The 22,480-nt window shown below is 41.1% G+C and overlaps 1 protein-coding gene across 3 annotated transcripts in view; it reads left to right on the top strand.

The window, feature by feature from the left end:
- The window catches only part of dusp8a (dual specificity phosphatase 8a), an 82,725-nt gene that overhangs the window by 5,636 nt on the left and 54,609 nt on the right, over positions 1-22,480 (top strand). For 2 of the 3 annotated variants that reach the window (XM_061970028.2, XM_061970029.1), the window contains exons 2-3: positions 8,379-8,738; positions 21,187-21,325. In XM_061970028.2, coding sequence (XP_061826012.1) covers positions 8,502-8,738; positions 21,187-21,325 — 376 coding nt within the window. In that variant the 5' untranslated portion in view covers positions 8,379-8,501. Of the gene's footprint in view, positions 1-1,144; positions 1,305-8,378; positions 8,739-21,186; positions 21,326-22,480 lie in introns of those variants that run through there. The other variant, XM_061970030.2, reaches the window with a different exon arrangement.

Raw genomic sequence — 22,480 nt, 5'->3', positions numbered from 1 at the left:
TCCCGGGCGCGGCACCGCTGCTGCCCACTGCTCCCCTCACCTCGGGGGTGATCAAGGGGATGGGTCAAATGCAGAGGACACATTTCACCACACCTAGTGTGTGTGTGACAATCATTGGTACTTTAACTTTAACTTATGTGTTTGTAAGTGTAAATAAATTAACACTGAAATTCAAGTATTTATTTTATTTATATGTATATATATATATATATATATATATATATATATATATATATATATATATATATATATATATAACAAAATACATATATATATATATAGCTAGAAATCACTGAAAGTCAAGTATTTCATATATATATATATATATATATATATATATATATATATATATATATATATATATATATATATATATATATATATATGAAATACTTGACTTTCACTGAAAGTCAAGTATTTCATATATATATATGAAATACTTGACTTTCAGTGAATTCTAGCTATAAATATACTCCTCTCCCCTTAACCCTGCCCCGCCCCGCCCCCGCCTACCTCAAACTCCCCCCTAAATCTCCCGAATTCGGAGGTCTCAAGGTTGGCAAGTATGCTCTAATAGTGATGAAGGTTGCAGGAATACAGTATGTTAAAGGCACCCAAATAATGTAAATGATCTTGAGCGTGCTGCATGTTGAAAATAATCACTCATCCTTGTACAGCTAAAGAGAGGATGCAGCACTGTCACTTCCTCTTTATCCTCAACTTCACCATCCCCGTCACCCTCCCCGTGCTCTTTCATCGCCCCAGCTGTACTGTCTCTATGGCAACAGCAGAATCTGCTCGGGCGCCTGCAAACTCTGATTCTGCTCCGTCTTGCCTCGGCATGTTTTCTTCTGCTCAGTGTAGCTCCTTTTATCGAAAAAAAAAAAAGCACATTTGTTTTTGTCTGATGCTTCTCTTGCGAGTATTCAAGATGGAGGGAAAAAAAGATGCCGAGCGTTTGAGTTTTGTCATCGTTCATCTTATTTTTAAGTTTTTAGTTTCCTTTACTCAATTCCTTGGTCTTGTCCAAACAAACAGGCTCCATCGTAGCATGATATCAGCAATGAGTCTCCCTTGCTCACGTAAAGCCGCACACTCCTCTCATCCCTGTTTGCTGCTCAGAGAGTGATGGAAGAAGCAGCACGGTCTCCAGGAGGGAACTTTGAGATGGGAGGGTGTGGAGCAGTCGCCATTAGACTTACGCAGCATCGGACGTTGCTGTGCTCGGCAGTAGAGAAACCGGAAAATCAACAACTTTGGAAGCTGTGTTGTTAGCTGCTAGAATCAGCCCTGCGTCACATAAGGTATGCTATGGCAGGTTGTAATGTAGCAGGGGCTGTTTTGGGTGTGTGTAATGGCTTTTCAGTATATGCTGTCAGCCATGCATGCTCCTTTGCTGCAAGAGGCAGTTTGCCCAAAAAAATACAACTAACTGTGTATGCATTGTATTATCTTATTGTATTGGTGGTTTGTATTTGCAGCTTTAATTGTGATGCACAGCTTCTGCTGCAGCAAATATCGCTGCAACATGTGTCCAGTGTTAGTATCAGTTTCTTTTCTCCGCTGTCCATCCTCAGAGTTCACTTCTCCTGCACCTTATTCACGCTTGTGATACCGGTAGTTGTTGATATTAATTGTGATATTGTGACTCAAGCAATTTTGTCCCTTACCCACTTGATGGTTGCATCACCACATCTTGGCAAGCTGCCACTGATCAGAAGCGATTTTTAGCACATTTCTGTTGGCTCCCTTCTGTGATACTGGTTGACATCCGATGTGTTCGTATTTAAAAACTATTTTACCATAAATATGAATAGAAATAGAAATGTATTGTTGTTGTTGTCAGCCATATTGTGTTGATTAGCCGAACAGAGAATTAGCATCACAACAAACATCAAGATGCTAAAACATACATATGGAGTTAATCCTGATAGGGGACCTATGATGATTACAATCTATATTGGAAGCATTTCCTTGTGGTCTAGATCAGGGGTGTCTAAACCATGGCCCGCGGGCCAAGTGCGGTCCATCAAAACCCTCGAGACGTCAGGAAACTAATACAGAATCGTACCTGTGGAGAGATTACATTAATTTTAAAAGTCTGACTACATAGATGCTGCTATTTACTTGTGTCTTGAATGCAATGTGCAGCTTTTACCTATATGACCCAATGCATTCAACCCTCCCTAGTCATGGTGCAAAAAAAAAAATCCAACCAACACAAAATGTCAACAGACATGGTCACTGAACTTTTTGGATATTATAAAAAAAACCTCCATTCACTATAAAGACAATCGAAATTACACCCATTTAAATCCAGTACAAAGCATGATGGGAAAATTGCAAAACACTCGGCACACTTATCTATGTTTGGCACATTTTAGCTGCTTGATATTTTTGATTGATTACAAAATGTTGAGGAGGTCGTAACGGAAGTAAAAATGGTAGGAGTCAAATTTTAATATTCAATTATATTAATTGTATTATATACATACCGGTAATATTAATATACTATTTACAGACCATTTGTGTATAGTCTCTCTCTCTCTCTCTCTCTCTCTCTCTCTCTCTCTCTCTCTCTCTCTATCTCTCTCTCTCTCTCTCTCTCTCTCTCTCTCTCTCTCTCTCTGTATATCCATATATATATATACATATATATATATATATATATATATATATATATATATATATATATATATATATACTTAACATGCAGTCGCTTTTCGGCCCTGGACCAATTCTTTTTAATCCAATGTGGCCCTCAAGTCAAAACGTTTGGACACCCCTGGTCTGGACAATACATATTGGATATGCTTTGGTGTAAATGTCGCTTCACAGTCACTTCAATAAACCGTTTTTGAGTTTATCCGCAAGATATTTGTTTGTGGAGCCGTTCTCAGTTTGCAAATGAAAACGCCCCCAAACTTTCCAAAAGTGTCAAAATGTATTTTTTGAAAATGTACACTGTCGTCACCGCTTTTTTCTTCTAGACACGGTTGAAAATACACTTCAACGCAGCATTTACATCATGCATTTTGCACATTTGTGTTATTATGCACATGCCACGATTAGATGACAGTAATATTTAATCATACCTTCTTTTGTGACTCCTCATAGCATGAAGCAATGAAGCAGAGGGGGAGGAGCTCGACCTTGAATTCATTTCCAAATAAGTACATCCACTTCACTTTGAGGTCACAACGTAGCCAGCCTGCTAAACCATGCAAACAGAGACATCTAAAACTGCGTGCATGCTCACGCCGTAATGCTTGAGTTTTATGATGTAATGCTTTGGCATTGTTTAACATTAGTATCCAACTTTGTAACAACATTTATAAGACAGAATAGACGATGATTAATGCAAAGGTCTTGCATGACAGCAATTTGACCGCTAAAGTTTTGACTTCAAAAGTGCATTGTTTCAAGATGTTTTCGACTTTAAGGGGCATTTGAATTTATAAGTCTCTTAATAAGTACACTAGTACCTATGTTTCTGTTACAGAATGTCTGAAAAGAACCTAATAGAATGAAAACCGAAGCAATTTTTCCCATAATGTAAATTAAATTAACCCATTCTAGCACAACACAACACATTTTATTGAGAATATTTATAGTTGTATATGCCGAAAACAATATGACATACATATTAATGCAAAGTGAAATGGATACATTAAGTTTTAACATCACTTTTACCTCTATTGAAGATTTGTGTTTGGTGAACACGACAAGGAGTGTTGAGGGAGAAGTGGATGAGAGCAACATCTCTCTGTCAAAAATGTAATAGGCTAGTGTTTCCCAACTTGTTCATCAAGTTGTGGTGGCTTATTTTGACATAATCAGTAAAAAAAATAATTAAAAAGTACATTGTTTGGCTATTCGATCCTTGTAATGATACGCTGGCAAACAGACTAATTTGTTTCGTGCATTGCATTGTCTGTACAATAACTGGGATTGTGTTCTAAAACCGGGCACGATTTTAGCGGTAATTACTACCATATACCAACTCATACAAAAAGTGGGGCGGAAAAAAAGCTTCTGTAATTTGTGTTTATATCTTAATGTAATGATGATTATGTGAAGTTTCATGCAATTTAGTACATCGGCCTTATTTGTTTGTACTCCTTTTTCTCACATTACTCTCCCTTTTCAGCCGGGGTTTAAACTTCCATTTAGGCGTCAGTGTAAATGAGAGGAGGCCCATCAATGTTTCATGACACCATGTGCCTGTGAATGAATAAAACAGCATTGCATTCACATTGACCTTCTCGCTTGTCGCCTGACACATGGTAATCAGGGAAGCACCCGTTCACCTATAGAATGTTCTCGGTCAAACAAACGGAACCCCGGATCTTGATAGTCCTGTGCAGCCTAGCATACATGTGCATTTCCCGTACAAGTTTATGAACAGTTGAACATCCAGACACACACATGCACACACAAACACACACACATTACACTGGCTATTATTTCCTTGCCAGACATGCTCTGTAAATTCACCCAGCTTAATTTTTTACACTCTCTTTATTTCCTGTTTCATGAGCTGCCATAGAGTCCATAAGCAACAAAAAACAGCTTCACAGTCGAACGTGCATGCCAGGTGTGTTTAGCTACCTATTTGTATTACTGTAGTCACTTAAATCTCTTAATTTATCTGGTTAAATAAAGGTTCTATCATCTGCTAAAACAAAAAACAACACATTGCCTTTTTAATAGAGTCAGTGTGATGTGTGTCAGGCTATACAGTACAGGCCAAAAGTTTAGACACACCTTCTCATTCAATGCATTTTCTTTATTTTCATCACTATTTACATTGTAGATTGTCACTGAAGGCATCACAACTATGAATGAACACATGTGGATTTATGTACTTAACAAAAACAAGGTGAAATAACTGAAAATATTATAGTTTATTTAAAACAGCCACCCTTTGCTCTGATTACTGCTTTGCACACTCTTGGCATTCTCTCGATGAGCTTCAAGAGGTATTCACCTGAAATGGTGTTCAATCACAGGTGTGCTTGAAGCTCATCGAGAGAATGCCAAGAGTGTGCAAGCAGTAATCAGAGCAAAGGGTGGCTATTTTGAAGAAACTAGAATATAAAACATGTTTTCAGTTATTTCACCTTTTTTTTGTTAAGTACATAACTCCACATGTGTTCATTCATAGTTTTGATGCCTTCAGTGACAATCTACAATGTAAATAGTCATGGAAATAAAGAAAACGCATTGAATGAGAAGGTGTGTCCAAACTTTTGGCCTGTACTGTACATGACAGATTATTTTAAAATGAATTCTGTTTATGGAATTTAAATAGAATATAATGGTTTAGGGCAGTGGTTCTTAACCTGGGTTCGATCGAACCCTAGGGGTTCGGTGAGTCAGCCTCAGAGGCAGTGTTGGGACTAACGCGTTACAAAGTAATGCGTTACTGTAACGCCGTTAGTTTCGGCGGTAACTAGTAATCTAACGCGTTATTTTTTTTTATTCAGTAATTTAGTTACCGTTACTACATGATGCGTTACTGCGTTATTTTACGTTACTTTTGATGTAGTATCGGCTAGAAACAGAAGCGCTGCGGTGTCGCGTTCTTCTGAAACTTCCTCTGTCACAAGCCGGAGAGAAGAAAAGAGGCGCGGTCTATGTGTGTGTGGGGGGGTGGGGGGAGGGGATGACGCACACAAGTGATCCGCGGTTTGATATATGAAACAAACAAAAAAAAGTTGTTGTCACGTTCAGTCCACACACAGCGTGGTCATGGCGAGCGGAGTAACGGAGGAGCTTGAACGCCCCCGCCATTGAATCGGTGTGTTTATAAGTGCAGACTCGGTTGTGCAAAACGAGGGTTTTAAACACATGCTGAACGTGCTTGAACCACGTTACGACATCCCGTCGCGCACCCACTTCAGCAATAAGATTGTGCCAGATCCTTATGAGCAGGAGAAGAAAAAAGTTGTGGATGAACTATCCCGAGCATCAGCTGTTGCGCTCATGACAGACGGGTGGACGTCCAGCGGAACTATAAGCGCTCACTTCATCACAGCAGCCTGGGAGATGAGAAGACACGCCCCCTCTAGGAGAGTCACCTTGCGCAGGTGCTGACACAAGCAGTGCATGGAGGAATGGAAGATAAAGATATCCCAGTCACACGTGATAATGCCAAAAATCTAATAATTACAGATAATGAGGCAGGACTGGGACCACAGATAGGTGCTTTGCACATGTAGTGAATTTGGCATCACAGAAGGGAATCTCAGTCAATAGGATGGAGCGCCTCTTTGGGAGGATCAAGGTTTCTTACTTCCACCCAAGCACAACAGCTGCTCATGTGCTTAAGACAAAGCAAGAAATGCTAAAGCTGCCTGCTCATACATGATGTCCCAACGAGGTGGAACTCCACTTATGATATGTTGGAGCAGCAGGCAGCTATATACTCTGCATTGACCCACAACACCCTGAAGACAAATGTCACCCTGTCTGATGATGATGTGAGAGTGGCAGATGAGGTCCTCCAGGTGCTTAAAAGTGTTCCATCTCTACTGAGCACTGAAACTTCACCATCTGTGTCAATGATCCTGCCACTGAAAACAAGGATTCTACAATCCATGGCTCCAAGTGTGGAAGACAGCAGCATCACTCCAGATGTCAGGCTTTATTTCACTACCTATGTTTCAAGGAAGATGATGTTTCTTCTTATGTTGCACTTAAACTTGTTTTTTATTAATGGTCATTGGTCCAAGTTTAAAGAAAGGAGGAATGCCTTTTTATGTTGCACTGTTTTTCATTCATTATGTTAAAAGGAAAATAAAAATGTATGTCAAGTTGATCAACAGATTGTATTATTCTCCAGTGCAATAACAGTACTGAAATGAAGGCAAAAAGGGCATTAATGGGAGCTTTACAAAAAAAAAGAAGAAAAAAAGAAGTAACTAAATAGTTACTTTTCACAGTAACGCATTACTTTTTGGTGTAAGTAACTGAGTTAGTAACTGAGTTACTTTTGAAATAAAGTAACTAGTAACTGTAACTAGTTACTGGTTTTCAGTAACTAACCCAACACTGCTCAGAGGTAAAGACACATCCGACTTATCGTGTAAATAAAAACTTCTCCCTATCAGCGTATTATGGATACCCCCAAACAATGTTCCCTCTAATTTTCCATCTGATTTGCAGGTTGTTTGATTGATCGATTGACACTTTTACTAGCAGATCGCAAAGGAAGAAAATACATTATATGAAACAGTACAGTTTACACAGTACAGTACATATTCCGTACAATTGACCACTAAATGGTAACACCCGAATAAGTTTTTCACCTTGTGTGTAAGGTGTGTAATTTGTTTTGAGTTCATGCACTGTGTTGGTTTTGTTCTTTGAACAAGGTGATGTTCATGCACGGTTCATTTTGTGCACCAGTAAAACAACATACGGTATAACTTTTTCTTGAATTTGAAAAAAAAAAACATTTTATTTTTCACAAAAGAAGGGTTCGGTGAATGCGCATATGGAACTGGTGGGGTTCGGTACCTCCAACAAGGTTAAGAACCACTGGTTTAGGGTTACCCGATATAGGATATAAATTACATAAATTTGGCCAAAATTAGAGCTATTAATAACATCGTTATATTGTGTTGATGAAACATTCTAGCTGTGTCCAGAACAATTTCCCTTGTGGATCAATAAAGTTTTGTCTAATTTGACAGCGACAAGTGAACGAGCGCGTCCTCAACCGCGATGTAGCGTTCTCTCTAACAGCTAATGTCCCTCTACAGGGCAAAGCTGCATGTAAGTCAACAATGCTCGCCTCCATGGCGGCAAATAAACAACGTTTCTTTCAAGTATAATCACTGGAAGAAAGAGGAATAGCTAAACATGCTACACTACACACTATAGGAGGAAACGCTAACCGCAAGCTCTTGAATGTAAACAAAGGTGGGCGGATCAGTACAAATATTGGCAGTAACGATACAAAATATAGTATCAGTATATAGTTGGTATTACACTGGTTGGATCGATAATTTTTATTATTCAAAATGTTGTCAGTTGTGTTGTTGTTTACAAACTCAGAAAATACATCGTTGGACACAGTTAGGCTTTATGGGCAAAAGCAAATGAATTAAATCCCAGCCTGTAGTAGGAAATTATTATAATATTTGATTGACGTTGTGACACCGCCATCCTGTGTTTTTGTCTGTAAATTAGAAAGTAGATCAATAGTTTTGACAAAATATTACAAACAAAATGACACAATATTACAGCATGATAGTGATATATATTGTTATCGCAGAGAGCTGCAGTTTATATGGATATATAGATTTCAGGCCATATCGCCCAAATCAATAAAGGGTTCTTATTAATTTTCCTTTCTTCTATTTTCTCAGGCACTATGACTCTCTCATCACCTGCCTCAGTGGTACCCCTCAATCGCTGACCTCGCCACCTTGTCCCTATCTCCTCCTGCGCAATCTCCTCTGCCACTCTTCCGTCTCTGCCCCTCCTACGCCATGGCAGGGGAGAAAGGGCCGACTAAGCGAAGCGCCATGGACATCAAGCGCCTGGCGAGCCTCATTCAGAGAGGAACAGGCCGCTTGCTGGTGATTGACAGCAGGACGTTTTCCGAGTACAACGCATCCCATGTGCAGGGCGCAGTCAATGTCTGCTGCTCCAAGCTCGTCAAGAGGCGACTGCAGCAGGACAAGGTGTCCGTCACAGAGCTGCTGCAGCCCAATGGCAAAATAAAGGTGAGTGCCTGTGAGCTTGGCAAGGCTGAACACAGCGTGTTTTGTGTCATGCATGATGAGCCTATTTAAAAGGCGCGTTGTGTGTCATGTACACTGTTGCATGTAATGGGTAGAAATGGTCATGTGGTATGGCATGATCCAGTGTCATGGGAGCTAAAACCAAACTATACCAAAGATCCTCCTGTCTGCAAATATTTACCCCGGTTAAGTACCTTCAGGGAAGTCACTGACTTGATGACACCTTCACAGCGTGACGATCCCAGGAGTATCGGTGCTAGCCCACATCAGTAGACGCTATATTTGTTGGACAGGCATATGTACTGTAAGTTGGTTGCTTTTCAGTGGCCTTGAAATTGGATCCTTCCAGTTTCCATGACTTCTCTTCTGAATATGACAGCCTTTTTTCCATGTCCCGTTCGACCGTGTCACGCTGACTCCTGTATTTTTAGTCGCTGTGTGAAACTCAAGAAAGTCTGAGAGGGGAAACCTAAGCAGGGGAGGGGGTTGTTGTTGGTGTGTTTTATGTTTGGGATGTTTTTGTGCCCTCGTGTACTGTATATCACCCTACAGTATTACATGACTGGACAACAACAAAGCTGGAAGGTTACGACATGTGACATTCTTCCTGGGTTCTTGCACTATTTCTCCAAAAGCTATTTTTAGCACATTCTTCAACCGGTAACGCAACAAACGCACACAGGCTACTGATGACAGTCGGATGTTAATAATGTTCCTCTTAGGTGTAACCCACCAAATCACGATATTTATAGAGGTGCAGCTCAATAAATTATATCAATCAATCAATCAATCAACCAATCAAAGTCTATTTATATAGCCCTTAATTGCAAGTGTCTCAAAGGGCTGCACAGGCCACAACAACATCGTCGGCTCAGATCCCACATCAGGGCAAGAAAAAAACTCAACCCAATGGACACAATGAGAAACCTCGGAAGGGACCGCAGATGTGGGGACTCCCCGCCCCTGGGCGACCGGTGCAATCAATCAATCAAAGTTTATTTATATAGCCCTAAATCACGAGTGTCTCAAAGGGCTGCACAAGCCACAACGACATCCTCGGCTCAGATCCCACATCAATGGATATCAAGTGGATCTAGTTAATGTGAGATTCCAGTCCATAGTGAGGCTAGCAGGGGATCTTCTTGAATGGAGACAAGTCAGCAGCGCAGAGACGTCCCCAACTAATGCACAGAGAAAAGGTCAACCCTGGGTCCCGACTTTGAACACCTAGCACTTATCTGTGGTCACCTGATAACCTCTCCACGCAGGAGAGGGGGGCGGAGCAGAAAAGAGACGGCAAATCAACTGGTCTAAAAAGGGGTCTATTTAAAGGCTAGAGTATACAAATGAGTTTTGAGATGGGACTTAAATGCTTCTACTGAGGTAGCATCTCTAACTGTTACCGGTAGAGCATTCCGGAGTACTGGAGTCCGAATAGATATAACTTATTTGACTAGTTCACTAATTTCTGTTGTTTAAAATGTGAAACATTTATAATCTATATGTATTAAGAATGTGTATTTCTTGATCATTTTAATTAGGGTTGGAGCAATCGATTATTGTAATAATCGAGTAATCGATCAATTCGTTTGTTCGATTAATCGAGTAATCGGATTAAACACACCTTATCCATAAAGTATATTTTAGGGAAATTAGTTAATATCAACCAAATCAAACTCAGCTTCTTCTATGCGACAGTTGAGTCCGTTCTCCTCTATGGCAGCGAATGCTGGACCCTGAAGCCAATCCTGGAGAAGTCTCTGGATGGATGCTACACCAGGATGCTGCGTGCAGTGCTTGACATCAACAAGAGTGTGCACGTAACCAACAGAATCCTCTACAAGGGAATACCCAGGGTGAGCGAGAAGATTGCTGTAAGGAGAATGAGACTAGCAGGACACTGCCAAAGGCATCAGGAGCTGCCAGCCAGCAAATTGGTGCTGTGGGAACCAACACATGGGCATCGGTCAAGAGGACGTCCCACACTAACATACGTGTACATACTCAAGAAGGACGCAGGAGCTCAGAGTACCAAGGAACTGGCCAAATGTATGGAGAATCGGGATAACTTGAAGCAACGATGGAAGGCTCGTCTGAGGACGACCTAGAGAGAGTAATCAATCAATTTGTTTGTTCGATTAATCGAGTAATCGGATTAAACACACCTTATCCATAAAGTATATTTTAGGGAAAGTAGTTAATATTAACAAAAAATTCTGCTTGCCATAACCTTCATTCTTTTCTTTAATAAATGCACGTCATCATCATTGAAATTGCACTTTCAACATGTGTGCATTGATAAAGAAAAAAAACGAATCGGATCACGGCACCCACACACACCTCTGCTCTCATGTGCATTCTATTTCAACGGCCGTGTGGAAGCTATGTCAGCATATTTAAAGTTAACAGCACTCCATGCAGTCCGGATTTTATCAATTCGGTCGGTGACAAAAAAGTACCGGATCTGGTACCCATCCCTAACCATACACATCAATTTCGCACCAATTTTCTCGTTATTCTAATGAGTCACAAACAATTGTGCAACAACTAAAAAAAAAATAAACATAAAAAAAATAAATGCAATGAATAAATGTTCCCAAAAGCTTGGCAAAATTCAAAAAGTCAGTGCTTTGTCTGATAGTCAGACATCTTTGGAGAAATGTGCTTCTGACTCATTTGCAAAAAAAAGGACTATATTTATTTTCAGAAAATGGATTATTTTAGGTTGTGTAATCACATGACTTTTGTCTACAAATTTAGAAATGGTTTGTGGGGGCTGAGCGGTATTTCTAGCGCATCATCTTGGAAACATTTATGACTGTCAATTACCACACACATATTGCCTCACAGTTTATTCCTTTGTTTTATCTCCTATTCCTGTGTGCTGTTGCCCTCTCCCCACCCCCCACAAAAGAGCATAAGGCTTGCGATTAATGCTATGGCTGGATAAAGCTGGAACTAGCCGGGTGCAAGAGGAAGGCCTGACAGAGCCAGACTCCTTTGTTATTGGTTAAGCATGACATCATCCCTTTTGTGTGCCCAGTGGCAGACCGCGGGCTCGGCACGTGCAGAGTGGCTGTGCAGTGTTAAACCTTGCTTCCACACACACACACATCCTCTTTACCCCCCACATGGCTCCGAGCAACGCCAAGACAGCAAAGGACACCATTGTGGCTCTTTGTCAGGGAAGTGAATGCAGGAAGCGGGAGAGCAGCACTGAGGGTATTCATGGTCGGGATGCAGCCTCCACCACCTCCCTGACTGCCTCCCACCTCACATCCCATTGAGCTTTAATAGCCTGCAACCCCCAGGCGCTGCACTCACCCTCTTTCATAGAAGCTTCCGAAGCGTCAGTTAACTGAGCTGATTGAACAAGCATCCATTGGTACTCCAACAATCCAAACGGTGTCCTATTTCTCCTTTACATCCCATCCACTCATAGGCGCTTGGATGGATGCTGGCTGTCAATGTAGGTCAAAAATACATGGATGCGGAGGAATGTATGGTGGTGGAAGTGCTGCAAGAGGAGTGGCACAGCCTCAGTTGGGAATGAGGCGTCTCTTGCCCTTTATAGAAGACTAGTTTCTCTCTCCGAAAGTGGCTGCTTTCTTTGCTTGTGCAGCTAATCCCTACTGTATTGGGGAAAGCTAGTCAGTCAGCCTGAAACACTCCTTCTCCTGTTTGGAAGCCAGACTTGGTGGTACCTGAAGTACAAATCTAAACAGACTCATCATTAAATGTTGCTTTTTTTTATATATATAAGCTTGTTTAGGTGTATTACACATGAGGCAAATTTGTGTCAGACCTAAAAATAAAAAAAAAGAAGTGTGCATGGTAAAGAGGAGCTGGAGCTTATTCCAGCCCTCTGGACTAAAAACATGCCAGAAAGATTATCATTTACATTTTTCATAAATTTCAATTCAATTGATCGTTGTCATGATATGGGTGGTATAGGTAGTTGGCTCAGTGCTCTGCTGCCCAGTGCACGTCAAGACTACACGAGACCAACCTTGGCTGTAACTATCTTTAAGGTCATGTCCTCTGTATTTTTTAAAGTGACAAAAAGTAGATAATATGACTGACTGCAAATATACTTTGTGTAGGACATTGTGTGCGCTGTGCATCACCATGCAGTAGGTCATCCTCTACTTGAACTACAAAGTCCATATCTGAGATGAAATGATATGAAGTTTGTAAACTTACGTTTTAATGATGTTAAAATTGTTTAATACGCTAAACTTCAGCGTAGTATTTAAATAAAAAGTGGATTGTTCATTGTGTTGCTTAAGATATTATTATTCATACGGTGCTGGGATACCCATGATTTAAGCCTTTCAAAGCTCCTCTTAGACCACCATTTTATGACCTCAGTATTTGTCAAATCCTGGTTACGGCCCTGCGACCAACTAATGCATTTATGCAGTAAGGCTCTCCACCCATTCTGCTGATGCTGCACCATATATTTGCAAAAGTTGCCAGCTCTGAACATAGGGAATATTGCGGAGTAAGGAAGAGTGTTTATTAAACAGTGACACTGGTATTTTATATAAATAAGGAGGTGAACTCAAATTGGAGTGCAAACACCTTTTATTATGGAAATGTAGATCCATACACAAAAAAATTAAGTAGAGGTATGAATTTCTCTGCACTTTAATCTGGACCCACAAAGGTTCATCGATTAAGGTGTTTGTAGCTCTGATAGCAAGCTGGAAAAAAAGCTTTTTGTCTGAGAAAAGTTATAGTTCACAGGCATTTCAGAATGTTATTGCTCTAAATGACAAGGTAAGTATTGTATGTAGTAAATACAGTAGATCTTTGCTATTTGCAGGGCTGCGTTCCAAGACCACCTGTGAATAGCAAATGAGTAATTGATAGGGTCCTAAAAGTAAGATTTTTTTTTCTGAGACTTTAATCAAGCCTGAATTATGCTGCTGCATTGAGGTGCCACCATACACTATGCTACACTAGCTCACTCCTTTCCCTCCAAACTGTCCTGCTAGCTTGATTTTAACACTATACAGTGGTACCTCAACTTACGAGAACCTTACTTACAGCCCTTTATGCCTCCAGTGGCATGTAGGGCAACAACGAATGCCCTCCACTTCTCTTAGTCCTCGGCCAGTTTCTGAATATTCTCCCATGTGTGATTTAGGTCCTTCAATTTTCTCTTTACTGTTCTGCGCCAGGTGTTCTTGGGTCGTCCCCTCTTTCTTTACCCTTCAGGTGTCCAGTCCGGGTGATATTCAGAGCATCCATTCTGAGAGTATGCCCAATTAATTTCCGTCGTCTTCTCTGGACAGTGGTTCCCATGTCTCTTTGTTTACATTGAGTGAAAAGTTTGTCTTTTGTAATTTTGCGAGGCCAGCATACCTTGAGTTACAAGCATTTACACCGTTGGTTGAAGTTCAATTTGTTACAGTGTCGTTTGAGCAATAAAGCATTACTGTATTCTTACATATTGTTGTCCAATATTACATATTGCATTATTATATTATATTACAAACATAAGTTTTGATCCGACAGTTGACGTGCGCGTTTGAGCATCACCTAGAGATTGTTACAATCCTTCCCTCCAGCCATCTAAACTAAGAAATCACACAAACTGCAACCAGCGTCCGCTGCATGCAACCACAAACGTCCAAACAGAGAACATGTTTCCATAACAATATTAAAAAGCTGCAGATACTGTTTGTTTGACGTGTGTTTCAATTTGTTCTGTCTAGACCTGGCTCAACAAACTGGATGGTCGAGCATTACCTTTTGATACGCAGACATAAATATTACTTGTTCGCAACTCTGATTTCTTTGGTCCGTCATTCAAATACGTATGTGTGGAATATAAACCGTGATCGCCTAGTTCCTACTGTTACACGACATCAGTGTTGCCAAATGTCACAAGAGAAACAGGCAACCATCTCTATGAAAACAAGTCGCTTAAAATACCCTGGACAAATCTCCACCCCAACACAGGGCCAACACAGATGGACAGACAACCATTTAGGCTCACATTCTCACACTAGGGCCAATTTTGGTGTTGCCAGTCAGCCTATTCCCAGGTGCGTGTCTTTGGAATTGATTTAACTTCATTTCAATTGGTGGGGCTAATTTGAGATACAACAGTCACAAACTCGCTCATGGAACACAATGTGCTCTTAAGTTGAGGTACTGTTAGATTCAGCTCCAAAATCATCTCCATTTCTCCTCAATTGCTACTGTTTACTCTCAAAGAAGGATGTTAACAAGTTCAATGCATCAAAACAACATTCATGTTTAAGCCCTAATATATGCCTCACATACTTACTAAACACATTTTAACTCTAAAAGGTATCATTATTCCCAGCTAATAAATGATAATGAAAGATGATCCATTGAACAGATGGAATTGGTCACAGTCTAGCCTTTACCCTGATCAGCAAGCTAGTGCTACATCTGCCGTGGCGGCGCCTCCCTCTAAAGCGGCTTGTGGTGGTTCGTGGGTCGTCCAGGCTAGCTGTCGGAGAAGACGTTACTCCAAGCCTTGTCTGCATGTACTTTTCCAGTAAAGACTTACGATCTTATAATAACTTTTGTTTACCTTGCTGCAATATATGAGGCAGGATTGTAAAAAAGTTAACTGTTGAAAGCTACTTCTTCCGAATCCTCACAGAACGCCACCATTATGCACTGATGTCATGTCGTTACTTTGTACGTGAAATTACTACCGGTTTAGGAGGAAAGAGATGTGTTTTCTGCAGGACAAAAGGCCTAATTCTGAATGATAAATTGCAGGCAGTTATTGTGAAACCTGAGAGTTTTCTTTTGTTATTCAAGCTCGATAGTATCAGTAAAACATAGTAGATTATTCACTATATGGATTCTTTCCCAGGGTGATTCACCCAGTGTTTGAATCCTGGAATTGTTTGATTACTCACATTTATTAGTTCATTGCTAGGTTCAAACAAAGACTGTAACTGAAATTTTTTTTCCCCCCAAGTATACCACTGAGCCTGGAAATGCCTTGTGTTCCTTTGATGATGTCAGAACAAAATAATCTTGCAGTTGAACAAACACATTAGTCACTTTATATACGTCACTCTCAATTTGTATGAACATTTGCCCAAGTATGTGGATGAACAAAGACGAGGCAACTATAATGATACACTCATGCGTCATGTAAGAGAATTGTGGCTTTCTTTTCAAATAAGACGGCGGACACGGTTTAACCTGATCTGCAGCATACATGTGCACTTTGCTGTTCGTGCATTCTATGTATACATGTGAGGTGCAATGGAAATGTATATTAATGTGTGAAACAAACGCAAATCATTTGCAGGTTTCTAGTCTAGATTAGACAGATGAGTGAGATCAGCCAACACCAACAGAACTCAAGACATTAATAGTTGACACAGTTAAATGAATGTGTCTGGTAATCATTGCTGAGCAACAAACTGGAGGTATATATTTAAGCTTAGGATTTATCCTGTCGTCAGCGACACCTTCATGAATTTTAAAGTACTGTGTCTTGCCTGGCTTTGACTTTATTAAAGCAAACTGCAGTAGTAATACACTGCACAGGGCTTTCACTGCAAACACACTTGCTTACAGACTCTCATAGGGAGCATAGCAATGCACAGCAAACTCGACCACTGCTGGTAACCATAACCCCAATTGGAATCTATAAGAGCATCACCTAGAGATTGTTACAATCCTTCCCTCCAGCCAACTAAGAAATCACACAAACTGCAACCAGCGTCCGCTGCATGCAACCACAAACTTGCCTGGCTTTGACTTTATTAAAGTTGGAATTGGAACCTATAAGAGCAGACATAAGTACGGGGAACACACTCCTCATTGCACCACTGGCAGCCGTCAATGACATCATCGGGGCCTGTGGGTCATTTCCAAAGTGAGAGATATTTGGTGGAGTCTTCAAATGACTGATCAGCTGCCAACAGCTTTTTGAATTAGCATGTAGGTAATTGTGGTTGGCTGTAGTTTTGGGAGTGCCCAACCAGGAAACTCTTGTGTTGCTTGCTTGACTCAGACAATCAGTAGCCTTGCTGAGGTCAAGATGTTAGCCAAGCTGTGTTCTACAAATGTATACAACTTTTTTGTTACGTAATGGAGGAGTGTCCAGATTTTCCATTATACACACACACTCATTATTGTGTTGTTGATTTCTTGTCATGTCATGCTTTACAGGCTACATTTTCATATTATTTCTAGACGTTTTGATCCAACCTGATCGCACCTGCCTCCCCGTGCTTCAACATTTTGGCTTTCTTTCATTTGTTTTAACCCCTCTTAAAATTCCTATCTGTCTTTCCTCCTTCTTGTCTCATAGGCCCCTCCCTTACTCTTCCTTTTTACAATGAGCATTCCTTGTTTACCTGCAGTGTTCATGCGTCAGAACGCCCAAGCTAGCACTGCAGAGGGATGGAGACTCTGTACTAATGCTGCAGTCTGACAGGCTGCAGCATTAGTACACTCACTCTGCGAGATCATTGACCTTTCCTGCACTAAACAATGTGCGCACAGCACGTCGGGCATATGCAAAATTAAAATTTTAATTGAGAACGTCTCCCAAATTCTAATTAAATTCCATTAATTTGAATTATGGTTGCAAACAGGAAGTGTTAAAGAAAGAATAAGTGCAATTCTATTATTTTCCAATTGATTTGTTGGGTGTTTTCCAATCTCCTGCTTTACAGTATATTTCCATACACCGTTTCATAGATTTATTGTTACTATAAACCTAATTTCTATTTTAACTACAGCAGGTCTTTTTCATTGACACTTAAAAATAAAATAATCTTCTATAAAACAGACTATTTCATTCGGTGTAATATAACTTCCAATGACGGAAAATGGGGCAGACGGATGGAGCAGTAAGAATGTCCTGGGTTCGATTCCCGAGCTTGGAGTATTTCTGTGCGGAGTTTACATGTTCTCCTAGTGACTGCGTGGGTTCCCTCCGGGTACTCCGGCCTCCTCCCACCTCCAAAGACATGCACCTGGGAATAGGCTGATTGGCAACACTAAATTGGCCCTAGTGTGTGAATGTGAGTGTGAATGTTGTCTGTCTATCTGTGTTGGCCGTGCGATTAGGCAGCAACTTGTACCCCGCCTTCTACCTGAATGCAGATGGGATAGGCTCCAGCCACTCCTGCGACTCCGAGAGGGGCAAGCGGTAGAAAATGTATGTATGGATGGATGGATGGATGATGGCTTTTCTCTCCTGCACTCATCGAAGGCTGACCCTTTCCCTCTCCCTTATTCATCCTGCATGCTTCTTATTTGTGTCTTCTTTTTGCACTGCTCTCCAAAATGTAAACAATGGAAATGATCAACTGTCCTCTCAAAAAATGTACAATATTTCGGGTTCGTGGAAACCTGCCTGTCTAGTTGTTGCTGGACACGACTCTACGGACTCAGACGCATAGTGTGGCGTGCCTGGCGAGTCGCGACCCTTTTAATCGAGGACATTGAATATATCTAACTGTTCGGAGTCATGATAACAGGACAGCTGCTGATTGGAGTAAGCTTTGCCTCGGTGTGTCGACAAATTGGAAGATGCTTGCAGCTGTTCAAAGTACCCTATAAATCTGCCACAAATGATTGAAGGATGCGGGCAGAGCTCCGGGCACTCAAACTTTTGCGATTTTGGACTAAATTGAAAACTTGACGACATCTTGGACATCATAGACATCTTAGCGAAGTCTGATAAATTTGAGGACCAGAACTAGACAATTAGAGTGAAAAATTTAAATATGTTTTCACTCTCTCAAACACAAACATTGTAATCTGGATTGTTTTACCTGGCTGCACGCGACATGTCAAAGTTTCGAGACTCTCCCAGAGGACAGTGCAGCAAAGACGCAACAAACTACTTACCGTATTTTTCGGAGTATAAGTCGCACCGGAGTATAAGTCGCACCTGCCGAAAATGCATTATAAAGAAGAAAAAAAACAAACTACTTACCGTATTTTTCGGAGTATAAGTCGCACCGGAGTATAAGTCGCCCCTGCCGAAAATGCATTATAAAGAAGAGCCCGGCCAAACTATGAAAAAAACTGCGACTTATAGTCTGAAAAATACGGTACCTGTCTCTCATGGAGGACTTTTGTTGGACTGACTGGTTGTGTTATCGCGTATGCGAGAGCACCAAGGTCACGGAACAGGCTTGCACACACACATGCATCCACGAAAATTACACGCCACACACACACACATACCCCACCTCCATCCATCACACGCCTTCGACACTTCACCCCACGTGGTGTGACAGAAAACGGAGAAGCGCCACTATAGTGGCTGGCAGCTTCCAGCCCGATGCCCGCCCTGTCCCCTCATGTTGCAAGTCTTGTAGTTTCTGTGTCAACATGTGTATATGCGCTTTACCTATTCATTTTTTTTTGTCTCGGCCCCCGCTCTCGAACGGGTTTTGTTGTACTTGTGCAATAACAGTAAAGATTATTCTGACCTTCTGTGATGGACAATGGTCAAAAATAAATGTTCATTAAAATAGAGGAAATGTTTGTTTAATTTTAGTGCTTGTAGAGAATTTAAGGCAACGACTTTGTTAAACATAACAAATTATTGCTGCTAAGGAATTTTTCTGAATTCAAATTAAAGTACTTCAAATATCCATCCATCCATTTACCGCTTACTCCCTTCGGGGTTGTGGGGGGCGCTGAGGCCATTCTCAGCTAGAATTGAAATCCCACATTTGAAATATTGCAAAAGCTTGGAGCACTTGTGACTTCATATTATTTTTTTAAACATTGTATTTGCAGAAAGATGTAGAGACAACTAACATATTTGTTCCTGACACAGACATCGGCACCAATTACTTTACTTTTTCATTGTAGTTGTCAAATTTTATTTAACAAAAGTATTGCATTTATCTCCATTCAACAAGTGGAAATTAATTTGTCGAAACTTACATAATTTGTCTCCTCCCAAACTTAAAGTACGAACTAAATATTGTGACCCAGCAGCATAAATATCCCGTTAACTAATAATCACCCTACAAAAAGAACTTCATACTTCCCTTATTTTTGTTGTGTAAATGCTTAACATTTTACACTCGGCCTGCCTGACAGTGAGTAAAAAGCCTGATCTATTTTTATGCCGCTGCTTCCTTTTTGTTTTGCTCACAAAATAAACCTTATCCACTGACAGCACTGTGGTATGTGTGTGCATGCGTGCGTGCTATGTACATTCTACATTTTCACCCTAACCCTCAGGCACTGAGATCAGGCTCCCAAATTAGACCTGATCCCATTAGGATTATCATTCCAAAATTATAAAGCCTCCGTAAAGATGTTTGGACAAAGCGTAATGAAATATCTAAACAATATAAGTGCACACGTCTTCTAACTTTTATGGGAAATAAAATACAGGTAAGAACATTAGTATTCTGATTGTTTTTGAGACAGCTGTAGCACATATTTCGAATGTGTTTACTGCGCCCAATGGTGTCACATGTCACCTACACATGCTATACAAACCGGGCTCTAAGCTTTGTTAAGGCTGCCGCTTTCTGTTGATTTGAGCGCATGTAGCTTCCAGCATGCTGACCTTGTCAAGTCCAAATCACCTGCATGGCTGTCTGCCAAGGCAGCTGCTATGTTAGCAGAAACATAATCAGCGTCTGACACTTAGACGCAAGCACACTCGCAGTGAAAGGTGCAGTACAGCTGTGCACGCCATGGGGCTATCATCACCACCTTGAATGAAGGAAAGTGCACTTTTGCCCGGGAGCTGTTTTGAATGGCACACTGTAGATGTGGATTATGAATTATATGTGTGTTGAGCTGAACAAGGAAATCATATTCTTCTCTTGCCTTGCCTTTTTGTCATCATTACGCAACCATTTCTTCCTGGTCCCCTGCTCTGATACCCGTGCTCGCTCCATCCCTGTCTGCCTTCATCCTCCCGCTCCCCTTCTCCTCTCCCTCCTTAGTGATGCAGCGATTCAGAGTTGCAGTAGGTGCTACCTCCTGGTCATGTGACCAAATCCTGCCTGACAACATGGGGAGGAACAACAGAGAGAGGGCTGAGGCGCATGCTCTCTTTTGCTTCACATTGCACATGCTCACTTTGTACCTTCTTTATGGCTGACAGCAACAGCATCACAACGATGATTACTGCACCAGATTATTTTTTATTTACCGATGCATTCATTTGCAACATAAATATTCTAGTTATGGATGAACCTTACAGGGTGTTCATACTGTCATGCTATCTATTCCAATCCTAACATACAACTGAATCACTATTAATGAATTGTGCATACAACTGCAGACATTTTCCTCACCGAGGGTTGTATTAACAGCCATAAAAAAATACATGTGAATAACACCTTTTACACATTATTTTGTGTTTTTTGTGAGCTCATTCTGTCTGTATTCAATAATCACCATCTTTTTTATGTTCTTTGTGCAGGTAGAGCTGGGCAGGAAGCAGGAAGTGGTGGTTTATGACCAGAGTTCCAAAGAAGCCAGTCATCTCTCCAAAGATGGCTTTGTGCACATTCTCATGGGGAAGTTGGAGGGCACTTTCCACAAAGTGTCCCTGCTCACTGGTATGTGTGCGGTTTGAGGGGGACATATCTCATGATAGATATTTTTAAATCACAATAACCTCACAGGGCTTCATTGTCCTTCTTGTGCATGAATGGGAGGTTGTCATTACACATATTTGGCCAGTAGATGTCACTGTTTTGCATCACATGTCACAGCAGTAGAGAGTTATATCCAGTAGGAGAGGGTGATACTGCACATTTTAGTATTAATTTGATCCACGGTAAATATCGTTTTGTATAAACATTTAATCATCAATCTATAATGGGTATTCAAGTAAATTGTTTAGAAGGCCACATTTCCAGAAAGCTAAGGACGGACTGGGGGGCCGGAGCCTATGCAAGCTGCACTCAGGCGGAAGACAGGGTAAACCCTGGACAAGTGGCCACCTCATTGCAGAGCCAACACAACTAGACAGAAAACATTAACACTCACATTATCACACTAGGGCCACTTAAGTGTTGCCAATCAACCTCGCCCCTGATGCACGTCTTTAATGGTGGGAGGAAGCCGGAGTACCCGGAGAGAACCCACGCAGTCATATTGTCATATTCCAGAGACCCAGCGTCCTCGTGATTTTGGTCTATTTATTTTGTCAGAGTTACAGAAGTGCTTTGCTCTTTTTAAAGGACCTTCTGCAAAAGTGTGAGTCTCTCACACGTTTTTATTAACTGAACTGAAGTTGAATAGCCCTAATTATGAATAAGAGAGGACCTAAAATGGAACCTTGAGGACCACATACAAGTATAACTAAAGAAGTTGTACAAGTGACCGCTGACTGCACCTGAAGCCAACAAACTACAGCAACACCTTAAAGTTAAAGTCCCAACGATTGTCACGCACACACTAGGTGTGGTGAAATTTGTCCTCTGCATTCGACAAATCCCCATGTTCACCACCCGGGAGGTGAGGGGAGCAGTGAGCAGCAGCGGTGGCCGCGCTTGGGAATTATTAATTGATTTAACCCCCAATTCCAACCCTTGATGCTGAGTGCCAAGCAGGGAGGCAATGAGTCCCATTTTGTTGTAGTATTTGGTATGACTCAGTCGGGGTTTGAACTCACAACCTCCCGGTCTCAGGGCGGACACTCTAACCACAAGGCCACTTAGTTACATACATCACATTACGAAAAAAATGTGTAACTGCCAAAAAGGAGA

This window comes from Nerophis lumbriciformis, linkage group LG10 (assembly GCF_033978685.3).
Source record: "Nerophis lumbriciformis linkage group LG10, RoL_Nlum_v2.1, whole genome shotgun sequence".
Classification (NCBI taxonomy): domain Eukaryota; kingdom Metazoa; phylum Chordata; class Actinopteri; order Syngnathiformes; family Syngnathidae; genus Nerophis; species Nerophis lumbriciformis.
This window is presented reverse-complemented; position numbering and strand designations above follow the sequence as displayed.